Source organism: Alternaria infectoria (genome assembly GCF_024043175.1).
Source record: "Alternaria infectoria strain BMP 0036 chromosome Unknown scaffold_5, whole genome shotgun sequence".
NCBI lineage: Eukaryota > Fungi > Ascomycota > Dothideomycetes > Pleosporales > Pleosporaceae > Alternaria > Alternaria infectoria.
The window spans coordinates 79,283-92,659 of NW_026250694.1; the positions used below are offsets into that span (position 1 = coordinate 79,283).

The window sequence follows — 13,377 nt, forward strand, 5'->3', positions numbered from 1 at the left end:
GTTATACAACTTCACCCTGGCATGGAATATGGGGCTTACCTCGCCGTGATGAGTATCATATCAAAGATGAAGCGCAAGGAGTCTCATGAAACCGCACTTATGCTAAGGTGGAAAACAGTAGCAACATGGGACACAGTCAACGGCTGCAGGAGTAACGGTAATCCTGGTACAGTAGTGTACACAGCAATTATGTGGTATACTACATGCTTTTTTGGGTGTTGTACAACGAGACTGGGATTGCTGATTGCTCAGACATGCCGCTGTCATTCTATATTTTGTTCTGAACCCATGTCCTTGAAGGCGCAATGTTCATACCTCTTTCATCCACAGTGCTGGCGAGTGTACGCGACACATCTAGCCACCACCTGGATCATACCCTTCATATCCTGGATAACCTTGCTGATCTGGATCCTGAAAAGTCGCTGGATCCCATTCCCAGTGATCGAAAGTCGATTCGTAGGGATTTCCATAGAACAGATTCAGAGGCTGACCGTATTCTGTTAGCCCAGTGGTGGGATCGTTCAAAATATCGCCGCCAGGAGCGTCGTAGAGATCGAAGTTGCCTGTGTTGGACTGCGAGTAGATGTTGCTGTTGAATGGGTCAGCGCTTGGCCATGCAACATCTGACTGCTGCAACGTAAGAGGTTGACTGTACGGCTGATATCGCTGCTGTGAGTCAAAGGTCATATGCTCTATATCTTGCTGCTTTTGGTGCTGATCCGTCATTTGTGGCTGAGGTAGTCGACGACGGGCCGCCTCTTCTTTAGTCTGCTTATTCATGACTCTGGCGATAACATTGTATGCGTTCTCGCTGACTTCGTCGACGGGTTTCATCGAATTCAACCATCGAATGAGCTTATCGATGCAGGCTGTAATGTGTGACTTTTCGACCGTTAAGTGTATGCCGTCCAATGACAACTCAAGTAGTAAGACCGTAAGGGCTTGCATGACTATAGGGGTGGTTAGCCAAGCTCCATATCGCAATGTGTGAGGTTCTTACTTATATGAACAGCACACCACCACGGACCGTGTCCGTAAAACCATGCAGGGTTGGGAGGATCTGGCAACATGGAAGTGAGATCTAGAGCTGCACCTATGCAGGCCTCAGCAGATTTCTGGTTGAATCGAGTCGACTGCTCGCTCTGGCCCTTTATGCGCAGGTCTAGCCGGCATAGACAGGGCCGGGTGATGCAAATTTTGGCGTTGTGATAATAGATGTAGAGCAGTACCTGCTCTCGGCTCAGGTTGCTCTCTGAAGTGGCAGCGGTCGCTGTTGCTGGACCCCGAACCAGGGAGTGCAAGGCCCAGGCTTCTAAATCGTCAGACAGCGAAGCAATCTCCTTTTGGGCAGCCTTCCAGGACTTGGCAGACTTTTGTGCGGAATACAAGCCAGACAAGATCTTGTCCATGAGGATATCGATCCTAACGTAGGCTACGTCAAACGGATCTACGCTGGTTTTGATCATGGACTCGCCAGCAGAAGACTCAGATGCCTGTCTGATTGCAGCTGATGTGGTGGTTTCACGAGATGATGAATCCAGTTCTGTACCCTTTGCGCCTGGTGGCGGTACAGTACAGTCAATGGCGCTTACAGTGCGTGGGCGCCCAGTTATGCAAGTAAGAACACATTCGATGGAGTAAAGTGACCACCAAATCTGGGCCAGGGCCTTCTTTCTCTTGGGAGACATGGAAGGGTCTTCGTGTCTGAGGTGCAAGCCTGCGGCCTGTGCGTGTCGAAGGGCGATGCCAATCATGTACCAAGCTCTGCAACGTCCTTGTTAGCATACTTGCAGGCTACAAAGGCGAATGTGCCTTCGTTCATCCGAAGTACGACGTACCTGCTGACATGACCTATTGTCAGGTAGTAGAAAGACAAAAGCCCAAATGCCTAGACATGGGTCAAAAGATGTTCGGTCCAGTTTCAGTGGATCTTACCTGAATCAGCGCTTGATCTGGCTGCGCAACGAGAGTATCAATGCTTTGGAGCTGCAATAAATGAATTGCTCTCCACATATACACTAGGTGATCACGATCGTCGGCTTGCCATTCGGCGCCGATGAGATGAGAATAGCGTGCGCCAATAGCGAATACGAGGTTCATAACAGCTTTCCACTTTGGGCAGACGACCAGCGTAGGACTGCCCTGATCCTTGGCAAAGTACGTTTTCAGTTGAGCTTCGAACATGTCACCTAATATGGGGAATGGGCTATGCACAACTGCTTTGTAGTAGTCGAACAGCCTCTCGGCCGACTCAGCAGAGGGTATGACGTGTGGATCACCAACATCAATGTCGATGTTGGATTTGTCAAGGTAAAAGTAGTAGCCAGAAAACTTGTCATGGTGCGGAGAAGGGCGAGTATGGCTCTGTTGCTGGCGTCCGTGAAGCGCTTCAGCACGCTGGTTAAAGGCGTCGCCGTCGACGCCCGGTGGCCCGTAAGGCATGTTGGCAGGTTCGCCCTCGGGCTGTTCGATCTTGGTTTCCAGGGCTCTGAGCCACTGAACGTGCGAATTGTGACCCATGTAGCCCGTGCTGTCTGCCTCATCCGTATTGAGAATGTCCTCTTGGACGAAGTCTAGATCTTCGTTGGAGCCGACTGAAGCTGAGACGTGAGCTTCTCCGCCATCTACAGAGGTGGCGCTCAGAGCATCGTCATTGGGGGAAGGTGACGAAGCTCTTCTTGCGCGCTTGCCATGAGAGAGAGCAGGTGTTGGTGGAGGAGGCGGCGTGTCGTCTTCGAAAGATGCCAAAGTATCCTCAACTCTCTTCTTGCTCTCATCGTCAAGCTGGCTGCTCACTTCAATCAAGAGTGCAGTCAAGGCGTGCGATTTGCGTTGAGCTCTTTTGATAGTCAGACGGGGATGTGGAGCAGATGAACAAAGACATGAACAAACCCTTTGAGGCGGTCCTTGCGCTCCAGGTCGTAGTGACAATCATTGTCCTGCCGTTGACAGTTGATACATTGCGGACGGTGGCCAGAGCATTTGATCTCTGGGGCTAGTCAGCAAGCCGAAGTTGTGCGATCTAGACATGAGGAAGGGCCCACTTCGTTTACGGCACTGCGTGCACTAGAAGCGGACGTCAGCACCGGCCCAATCGTACAAGAGAGTTTACTCACAGCCTTGCTCACTACTTCGGTGCGGACCCGAGGAGTTCTTGTGGCAGGCGGCATCTGGTATCCATGGCCAGGAATTCTTGGTATGGCTACCTTTGCCTCCCTGGAGCTGGAGCCCTCGGGCGGGTAGCGGCCGTTGTCCATTCACTCGGACGTGACCACCTGCAAGTGCTGGGAGAAGGGGCGAAGCACGTGCGCAGAGGCGGAGGTAGAGGGAAAGACTGAGGCGGAGACGACGGTCCGCCTAGATGTCGTAGCGTGGAGTTACGAGTGCAGTCCTTATCGGAGTAGCAGCTGCGTCGTGGTGACGGAACGGGGGAGCATTCCGGCAGACAACCTTTACGCGTTGACCATTATAAGCCAGAATCGGGTAGTTTTCGAGACGAGGAGGGCGCCTATTAGAGGAAGGCGCTTTGTGCCGTGGCCAATGGGCGTCGAGGCGGGCGACGTCATGTTGTGTACGAGCAGGCAGGCACGTACGTAGGCGAGGAGGGAGGTCGAGGTGCGCGAGCCCTGCACCACCCACGTGCAGTATAATAGCAATATTCAAGACGGCGCGGCCACGACCCGAATCGCGTATCTGCCTGACAGGTGAGCCAGCTACTGCCCATGGACGAGAACCTGCCTCCAGCCCGCTCGCAGCTCACCCAGCGCGCGGCGTTATCTCGGGCGCGGCCTGCGTTGAGTCTGCAGCGGATTGTGGGCGCAGGAGCATGTGAAGCTTGTCGCGGCCGCATCACCAAGGTAAGTCGGCGGCCGTGCGCGAGCTAAACCCACCCACACCTCTGACGCTACCAGTGCTCGACCGAACGTCCCCAGTGCTCAGAGTGCCGGAAGCGGCACACGCCATGCAACTACCTTCAGCCTGCGGTCCGGCCCGTTGCTGCCAGTGCCAGGCGATACCATGGCCAGGTCCAGGTCCACGCACACCATCACCCCCAGCATGCCCTCCTCCGGCACATCTTCGCTCATCTGCGCTCCCAGCCATGGCACGTCGCCCAGGACATCCTCACCCAGCTGCGTCGCGGCACCGACGAGCGCACCCTCCTCCGTTTCCTTGAGTATGGCAGTCTACGTGTCCAGCTCAAGCTGGTCCCAGACACGACATACCAGTTCACCGCTCCCTATCTTGCTGACATGATGCCGCTCTTTGGCGGTGCCGACAACCCCTACCTTGCCTCCAGGCTGTACAAGGCCCTGTCGGACGAGACTGCCCATCACGGCACCGACATCCAGGAGCAGACTCACAGCGCCATCTACCACGTGCCCTATCCCGGCGCCCGCATGTACGATCCACGCATGTCGCCAGACACGCTGAGGCCATCCAAGTGGACTTCGATAAGCGACGACGACGTCTTCCTCACCCGCCTTCTCGAAGGCTACTTCCTGTACGAGTTTCCATTGTGGCCTTGCTTCCACAAAGATCACTTTCTCGATGACATGACTGCTGGAAGGTCTGATTACTGTTCACCACTCCTAGTCAGCGCTATTCTCACCGCAGCCTGTGTAGGTTCCATCTTGGCTTCTCCCACTTGCTTCCTTGTGAGCTGACACGATCGACAGCACGGCTTGAGTACACTTGGGCAGAGGTCCGAGTTTTGGAACCCCAACACCTATAGCTATCGGTGTATGGCTGAGACCAGACAGCTATGGGAGCTGGAACAGTCACAAGCCGTGTGTAGTCTTCCGTCTGCCCAGGCAGCTACCATCATAGGCCGAATATACTTCGCCAATGGCATGGACAAAATGGGCTGGACAATGTGGTCTCACGCTCTAGCGCTTGCGGATAGACTAGACTTATTTGCTAAGAGCGCGCAATACAATAACAAGAAGGACCGCATTTCAAGAACCATCACAGCCTGGGGCATCTTCTCTCAGCAAGCGTATGAGCTTACCTGATTTCTCCTTGCCCTCGTCTCCTCTTTCCCTCCCCCTCCTCCTGCCCCTGCCCCTACCCCCAACGTAGTATTGAGATCGCCTCTGATGTAGGTTCAGGTTCTCTTGCTTTTACCTTATGAAGCCCCCACTGTCTCGACTTCCACCTGAGGACGGCTTGCCCACGTACCAAGACGCACAAGACTTCTTTGGCGAGATTTGGGTCAAATACCCTCTTGCGACACACGTGGTACGTCCCCACCTGCCCCTCATGATGGACCAAATTGACAAGCTACTAGACTCCCATCTACCTTGGACAGACATTCCTGTCGCTCATCAAGCTTCGATGCATCATGAACGACATAGCCGGAAAGGCTCTTCCAGAGGACGATGGAGATAACAATCTCGATATTGAGCAGGCCGGTCGTTATCATTCTATGCTGGTACAATGGTTCCGTGATCTTCCGGAGCCGTTACAGCCACAGAATGCCGCCATGCCGACACAGCTTCTGCTACAGTGAGATTTGACACACCTTCCATGTACAAATGACTAACGTTTGGGTCACAGCATGCAGTTCCACAACCTCGTTACCATGACCTTCCAACCGTTCCTGGAAAAGGAAAAGTCTCTCAACTGGCCCAACAATAGTGGCGCATTCCAAAAGTATACAGGCTTCAGTCCGGCCCAACTATATGCTGCCTCGAAAGCGAGTCTGCAGACGCTTCTCCACATGTTCTTCCACCGTCACGGCTTCGAAGCATACTACATATTCCTACTCCAGGTCCTCGTCCAGCTAGGCTTCGATTCGATCGAGCGTCTACGCACCCCGGAAGCGCAACAAGAGCATTTTCCGGCCATAATGAAAGCTACACGAGCTACACTCATATTGTGCGCCAAGGGCTTGCGCGACCAAGGCCATAACTTCTTCTTGTCTGAATTGGTATTCCGTATCTTGCGCGACAAGATGAATCCGGTAGACGTCAAGCTGCTCAAGGACTGGGCGCACATCAAAGACGAAGATGACAGGGAGAAGTCGATGATGGAACACGTCTATGGCGAATACCCTGTCAACGTAGAGTCCATCACCTCGGATCCGACCGAACAACGTCTGAATCGGCTGTTGCAGACTATGGCTGATCTCAAGCTTCCCAACGATACTGCTGAGCCAACTCAGCAAGATAGGGCATCGAGGACATGGCGAAGCATCGTTTTTTGAACGCGTCGAGAAATTGGTGGAATCGGAGCAAGGTGGAGGCTACAACAACGCTGGATACAATATACGATTCTTTGATTACTGTGCTATTCGTTACATCCAGCCTCAATGCTTTGGCTCAGAACTGTAGTTTCCATCTCCTGCGCATCTTCACGTGTGCTCAGAAACCACAGAGCGTGACCCACTTTGTCCGGTGGGTCTTTTTTTGCCGGCCACTAATCCTGACGAAGTACTGTAATCCGGATAAGCTCATCTACCAGACCTTTGATCCACGATCACGATCACCATGGTAAAAGTTTTTTGCGTGCTATGTGCTAGCTGCTAGATCGAAGGACTGGACGAATTGTATGCAGGTGTCCGCGGCCAGGCAGCTACCATTGGCTACGGGTAGCATGCCCTGCAAGCTAGCCTTATCTGTATGTTCGAATCGAAAATTATGCGCGAGTTATCGTGAAAGTACAAGTATCGTCAGGTGAGGTTCTGGTTCTTCGATTGAAATCCATGGATGCGACAGGGGCATGCGCGGACTGGTGATGTCACTGCTTGATTCGGCCGGTCTTTCGGAACGACACATGTCTGGGCGCGGGTTGGTGGAACTGGACATTTCAGTAGCGGTACTCTTACACACTCCACGACAGCGCTACATATCCGACAAACGTTTTTTGGAACTTCGATGAATTTTCTCGGAGTCGTGCAGTGCATGTACATCGACCCTCTCTATGGATCTATCGGAGACGCCGACGCTCATCATTGGCCCTTCTTCTTCTGCATCTCCATCTTCCTCTCGCGCTTATCGGCGATCCTCTGGAAAATACTGCCATCGTATACCGCGCGAATATCCTCCTTGATATTGTTAGCATGAAGAGCAACTCAAGATAGATTCCATCATATCGTTTACCTTCATCATCCGACCGTCTTCGGGCCAGAGTGTCAAATACGTTGCAGTCCCTACTTGATATTAGCATTCCCCCCTCATATTTCTTGAAATCTATCATGCTTACACTCAAAGATGAATCCACACATCCCGATAGGATCGTTGATGTTTCTCTGCCCCTTCAAAACGTTGATCAAATCACCCACGGTCAGATAATCCCGTCCCTCCGCGTACTTGGTGAAGATCTCTTCGAATTTCGACGGTATAAACCGCCCCTCGGTGTCATACGTGCCTGTATCACTACCGTGCCGCGCTCTATGCACGTTGTTCAGAAAGAGACGGAAGTAGGGGTCCGGAAGCCATCCCGAGCACGTGGGATAGGAGAAGTTGATGTGGATGACCAATACGGCGAAGGCGGAGAAGAAGAGTCCGCAACCTAGGCGGTAGAAGCCGACAAAGGTGTCTTGCGGCCAGAGAATACCATCGTGGTCGCGGTCAAAGAAGTCGCAGTGTTGTTGCAGCACGGTTTGATGTGAGTGCTTCTTTGCCCAGTCGTCTTGCGTGCTGCCTTGAGGTGTTTCCTCTGAAGGAGCGAGGTTTGCACGTGCGACCGCTATGGAGGGTTAGCAGACGACGTAGTAGTAGCGTGCGCGCCGTGGTACATACCTGCGTGTGGTAGGTTTGACTTCTTCCCTTGGATGTATGGTTTCCTCTCTTGGGTAATGGGTACATTGTCAATCGCGTAGACTGGTACATCTCCACCAGACTCCGCATGTCCATTCGCTCCTTCCATCTTTGCGATCATGATTACGGTAACAGTATGTATGGGAATTAGAGGAGGTTACACACGACAAAATACAACTGGATTAAAAGCAACGCCCTAGGTATTCGCCCTGCTGTAGTCGCGAGGCGTGAGCCGCATGTTCCTATTGGATCAAGGGCTCACCATGACGTCAATGACTATGTCAAGAGCCTTGGTATGGCAGTGCAGCAGCTCAAAAAAGGTTTCATGGATTTGTTTGCCACGTCTGAAACTGTCGGTTCGTTTCCGTATTGTCACTGTGATTGCAATGTGGCGTGCGTGTGCTTGCATGCTGCACGTTGGTTTGCGGCTGCTATCTTTCAAAATGTGGCTCCGCGGCCAATCACCGAAATGTGACCCTGCTCTGGAGCACGCTGTGGCTTGATCTTCAGGTACGCGTCAGACTTGGATCATCCGCGATATATCGCCTGTTCATATACGTCTACCGTTTACGTGATGCATCTTCCTCGACTATCAAGGCAGCGCATTTTGCACAATCATGTCATCCAACTGTTCGACTTTGGCAGCTGCAGTCAACATCTACTTCTCTAAAAGTTGTGTGTTTACTGAAAACTGCATGATGCTAATATCATGCTCCATCGGGGAATCACACAATGCCATGAGCATGCCGTGACCTGGACTTTGGCGGTTGATGTTTTACTGAGGATGTTGCCTTCGATCGTGACATTGTAGATCCTTATTCAGTGTTAGCGCACATAGTTATGGTGAGATTGATAGATGGCTGCAGACATGGTGTTGATCCAACAGCGAATCCGATCTGGCTAGCGCGATCTCGGGGATGAATGACGCGCATGCACGGGACCGCGGGAACACGCGCCTTCCAGGTGTCGCGTCTGCATCGCATTCTTCAATTCCACTATGCAACACGGCTAGTACCCTCGCAGACTCTATTGCGCCCTCCTCGAACGCGACCTAATCTCTGATATGAGCCGTCACTCGGCATGTCGTCACCATCGCCGGACTTTCATTCGTCGCAGTTCTCCATCACCTCTCCGCGTCGCATTCCCAAGTCCAAGTTTACGTATAAACAGCTACACCAGCTCAAGACGTACAGCCCGCAAACGCCCCTCCGCGTGATCGCGCACGTCGACCTCGATGCCTTTTACGCGCAGTGCGAAACCGTCCGCCTCGGCATCGACCCCTCCAAACCGCTCGCAGTACAACAATGGCAGGGCCTGATCGCCATCAATTACCCCGCGCGCGCATTCGGACTCAGCCGACACGTCACATCGACAGAGGCATTGAAGCAATGCCCGGATCTTATACTACAACACGTTGCGACGTGGAAGGAAGGAGACGAGACATGGGCATATCATGAGAACAGCTTCAGGGACATGGCGACGCATAAAGTCAGCCTGGACCCGTATCGCATGGAGAGCCGCAAGATCCTGAAATGCATCAAGGAGACTCTGCCTGAGAGGGAACAGCGCGTCGAGAAGGCGAGTATCGACGAGGTCTTTATGGACCTGAGCGCGCAGGTGCATACCATATTGCTGGAGAGATACCCCGAATTGCGAGGCCCCGCGCCGTACGATGACCCGACGGAGCCACTGCCCAAGGTGCCTACAACCGTGTTGGACTGGGCGGCCGATGCGCTGGTTGAGACAGGCGAGGAAGATGGAGAAGATAGAGACCCAGACTGGGACGATGTCTGTATGGTCATCGCATCCGAGATTGTACGAGATGTGAGGAGACATATCAAGGATACGTTGGGCTACACATGCTCTGGGGGCGTTGCGAGGAACAAGATGCTATCGAAACTAGGGTCAGGATACAAGAAGCCGAATCAACAAACCGTTATACGGAATCGCGCTGTCAAGCACTTTCTCTCCGACATGAAGTTTACCAAGATTCGCATGCTGGGAGGCAAATTGGGAGACGAAGTAGTCGCCATGTTCGGGACAGACAAAGTGAAGGACCTTGTGGAGCAACCATTGGACCAACTGAAGAAGCTAGGCGATGATACCGGCAGTTGGATATACTCCATCATTAGAGGCGAAGACAGCAGCGAGGTCAACCCGCGTACGCAGATCAAGAGCATGCTTTCAGCGAAATCCTTCAGACCAGCCATCAACTCGTTCGAGCAGGGTGTACGGTGGCTACGCATCTTCGTGGCGGACATATTCTCACGGTGCGTGGAAGAGGGTGTGCTGGAGAACAAGAGAAGACCAAAGAGCATCAACTTGCATCATCGCCAAGGTGCACAAACACGGAGTCGACAAGCACCAATACCCCAGGGCAAACCACTGTCAGAAACCATCTTGTTCGATCTCGCCAAGAACCTCCTAGCTCAAGTTGTCGTCGATGGGAGAGCGTGGCCTTGCTCCAATCTTTCTCTGAGCGTCGGGGGTTTCGAAGACGGCATCACGAACAATAAAGGAATTGGCGGCTTCCTCGTTCGAGGCGAAGAAGCAAAGGCCATGCTGTCAAGTGGCAGAGCTGCCATCGGTGGAGGCGAGCCACCTGCAAAGCGGAGAAGGACAAAAGGCAACATTGCTAATTTCTTTGGCCCGAGAGATGAGAAGAAGAGCGACTTCGATGCTGCAAGAGCTGTGTTGTGGAAAGCACATAGCGAATCTACAAGGGATGAGAGTGGAGACGAGGCGGAGGCAACAGGAAAGGATCTTGATCCTTTCCAAGCACAGCAAAACGATGATGTACAGCGACCATCGACACCACCATTAGACGGTCACAGTTCAGACATGGACCTGTATCCACCTGACACACCTCCCTCGGCCCAACCCCAGCCCGCGTCACATTCCCCATCACAACAGCATCACGACCCAGTAACACCGATTCCTCGTGCCAGACCCTCCGTACCGCAAAGATCACCCGAGACTTATTTTTGCTCACGTTGTAACCTCCATCTCCCACCAGACGAGAAAGCCGAACACGAAGACTACCACTTCGCCCTCGACCTGTCGAAGGAAATGCGACAGGAAGAAAGGAATCCCGCACCGGCCCCTGCAAGAAAAGGTGCTGGCGGGTCGAAACCTTCTAGAGGGCGGGGACGGCCACCAGGAAACGGTGCTGGGAGAGGAGATGGGGTAGAGAAAGGACAGGCCAAGCTGTTCTTTGGAAGAGGGAGTTGATCATGTTGAGTGTTACGACGAGTCAATGTTTGAATGAAGTCACGTTGTTTGGAAGTGAACACTTTCTTCTTGAGCCCCGGATGCATTCGTGATAAGAATGTGCTTATTCGCTTTGCCTCTGCGATGGTACATGACTGCCAAAACTAATGATGTAGTCTGACGTTTACGATCCTCCATTTCACCACACGACGTCGAAGTCCAGCTGAACTCGCGGTACCTCCTTGCTCCCCTCTGGCATCCTATACGTGAAGTTCCAAAACTCAAAGTCACTGCAACACGTTAGCATACGCCCATTGTTCTTGCCTCCTTCTCCACGCGCGAAGATCTTCGGGGAACTTACTTTATGACTTCGCCCGCTCCGCCAACAAGCCCATTAAACGTAACCTCGGCATCCAAATCCACAGACCCCGACACCACAACATCAATACCCTCCACATCCTCCCAACCCCTCACATCCCTCTTCCCATCCCACCCATTCGTGCCGACCAAAAAGGAAAACGCACTCGACGAATTCCCCATCGGGTACTCGAGCGTCAGACTCCCTTCTTCCACAACAACATCCAGCGCCATAGTCTGAGCATATAGACTCATCCAGCCCACACTCCCATCCTGTCTCTTCCACTGCACGACCGCGGGATTGAACGAGTTCTTGTTGATGGACGGGCCGCCGACGACGTTTTCCGAGAAGGATTCCGCGCCGATGGTTAGGTTGGGGCTGAGGTAGGCGGTTATGTTGCGGGGGTAGGTATCGTATGGTGGGGAGAAGGCGGAGGTCTTGACGGTGTGGGTACCGGGGAAGGATGAGAGTGATGAGAGAGTGGTGTTGGGGACCAGAGTGTTGTGGTAGGGTGCTAGGATAGCGACGAGAGGGCCGATTGCGAAGTCGTTCTTGTGGCCCATGGCATATGGCTATGTTCGGATTGTTAGTTTTACACCTCTCTTACCAGAGGTAGCTAGAACTCATGTCGCAGTTTGCAGTATACACACTGCGATGTTCTAGCAAGTAAACACTTGCTAAGATAATGTATACCGCAACACAAACTGTAGCCATCCCTGGTGTCCTTTCGAAAGAGAACAGTACATACCTTCTTGTTAATAGGCGCCATCTCCTTACCCACAATCGTCCACATATGCAGCGCCAGAATACTCAAATACCGATTCATATCAAACCCATACGCGCGATCCCAGGGTCCAGCCACATTCTTCAAATCCGCATGATACAGTTCACCTAATACCGACCATGTATCACGGATCATCTTCGGTCCATACTCGCCCATTATGCTATCACCTGGCATATACTTTGCCCAAAGCGTGAGCGCAAACAGTGATACACCAGCGTACGTCCCAGAGTTGAATTCAGAAAGCGTGTTGTCGCGGACAAACAGATCGATGACTTCTTTGGCGTAGGCTTCACCTGCAGTCGTCATGTTGGAGTCGTTGGCGCGGCGGCCAACGTATCCGGAGACAAAGGCGCGCATGATGGAGGGGTTGCTGTAGGCCGGGTAGAGGTTATCATCGTCGACGCCACCAACGCGGTAACTATCTCCAATCGTGGTGTTGAACAGACTCTCCAGTATGTAATCTTGAACATCTTGGGGGAGGAGATGCGGGAATTCTTCTAGCATAACAACGAACGTTGTGCCGACGAAGCCACGCCAGTTCGGATCCCATGAGTTGTATATGACAGCTGGGTACTGTTCCGTACCCACAGTCGGCTCTTCTGGATATATTTGATAGTCGCCGTACCTTGGGTTATGTCAGCAAGATTAGCTAGAGGCATTGGATGGTCATTCTGGACTACCAAACTCACCACTGCTCACTCTCGTTCTTGAACTGCCCTCCAATGACGTTCTTCACGATACGTACTGCCTGCTCCACATCATCGGCTTCATTCCGCGCCAGCAAGCCAGCCGCATACCAGACGCTCGACCTCGTGTCATGCGTCAGGGCAGCCGCGTCCAAGCTGAATAGATAGCCTCTTTCGTTGTCATAGTACATATCCATCCAGTCCATCGACTCGTGCAACAAGCCCGTCGCATACGTTTCCGTATCATTACGCGGCAGTAAATTACGGCCTGCAAACACCTGTTGGGCCAGCAGGGTCGAAGCCACCCACAGCTTTGGGAACGCTATCATGGTGTATATCGTGAAGAGCTAGAGGTATAGAAGGTTTGCAACCCAACATGGCGGCGCCCATGATGTAGTCTGTTTGTGACGACGGGCCAAGCTCGACATTGCGGGAGTATCTCCGCTATCGCTGGTGGATGCCGAGGGGTTCGGCATTTGCTACTGCGAGATAACGGTGCCTTTCGGCGTTGATGTTCAATTGCGGATGTGTTAGGCCCGGATAATTGTTTGGCCAAGCGGAGGAAACTTCGGATCTGGT

At 52.7% G+C, this 13,377-nt stretch overlaps 5 protein-coding genes across 5 annotated transcripts; 2 read left to right on the forward strand and 3 right to left on the reverse strand.

The window, feature by feature from the left end:
* Positions 1-354: 354 nt before the first annotated feature.
* Positions 355-3,257, reverse strand: J4E92_003724 (uncharacterized protein; the record flags this gene model as incomplete). Its single annotated transcript, XM_051495120.1, has 7 exons — positions 355-950; positions 1,028-1,764; positions 1,839-1,888; positions 1,936-2,839; positions 2,893-2,989; positions 3,045-3,066; positions 3,117-3,257. The coding sequence occupies 7 exons, from the start codon at positions 3,255-3,257 to the stop codon at positions 355-357; spliced, it is 2,547 nt and encodes an 848-aa protein (XP_051354139.1).
* Positions 3,258-3,722: 465 nt separating this feature from the next.
* On the forward strand, positions 3,723-6,205 carry J4E92_003725 (uncharacterized protein; the record flags this gene model as incomplete). The annotated part of the gene is made up of 4 exons (XM_051495121.1): positions 3,723-3,857; positions 3,978-4,592; positions 5,288-5,505; positions 5,557-6,205. The coding sequence occupies 4 exons, from the start codon at positions 3,723-3,725 to the stop codon at positions 6,203-6,205; spliced, it is 1,617 nt and encodes a 538-aa protein (XP_051354140.1).
* A 744-nt stretch (positions 6,206-6,949) lies between these two features.
* J4E92_003726 (uncharacterized protein) lies at positions 6,950-7,881 on the reverse strand (the record flags this gene model as incomplete). Its single annotated transcript, XM_051495122.1, has 4 exons — positions 6,950-7,045; positions 7,101-7,150; positions 7,204-7,689; positions 7,743-7,881. 4 exons carry the CDS (start codon positions 7,879-7,881, stop codon positions 6,950-6,952), a joined length of 771 nt encoding a protein of 256 aa, XP_051354141.1.
* Positions 7,882-8,840: 959 nt separating this feature from the next.
* J4E92_003727 (uncharacterized protein) lies at positions 8,841-10,991 on the forward strand (the record flags this gene model as incomplete). Its single annotated transcript, XM_051495123.1, has 1 exon — positions 8,841-10,991. The coding sequence occupies one exon, from the start codon at positions 8,841-8,843 to the stop codon at positions 10,989-10,991; it is 2,151 nt and encodes a 716-aa protein (XP_051354142.1).
* Positions 10,992-11,169: 178 nt separating this feature from the next.
* On the reverse strand, positions 11,170-13,127 carry J4E92_003728 (uncharacterized protein; the record flags this gene model as incomplete). The annotated part of the gene is made up of 4 exons (XM_051495124.1): positions 11,170-11,260; positions 11,332-11,900; positions 12,077-12,737; positions 12,802-13,127. The coding sequence occupies 4 exons, from the start codon at positions 13,125-13,127 to the stop codon at positions 11,170-11,172; spliced, it is 1,647 nt and encodes a 548-aa protein (XP_051354143.1).
* Positions 13,128-13,377: the final 250 nt, after the last annotated feature.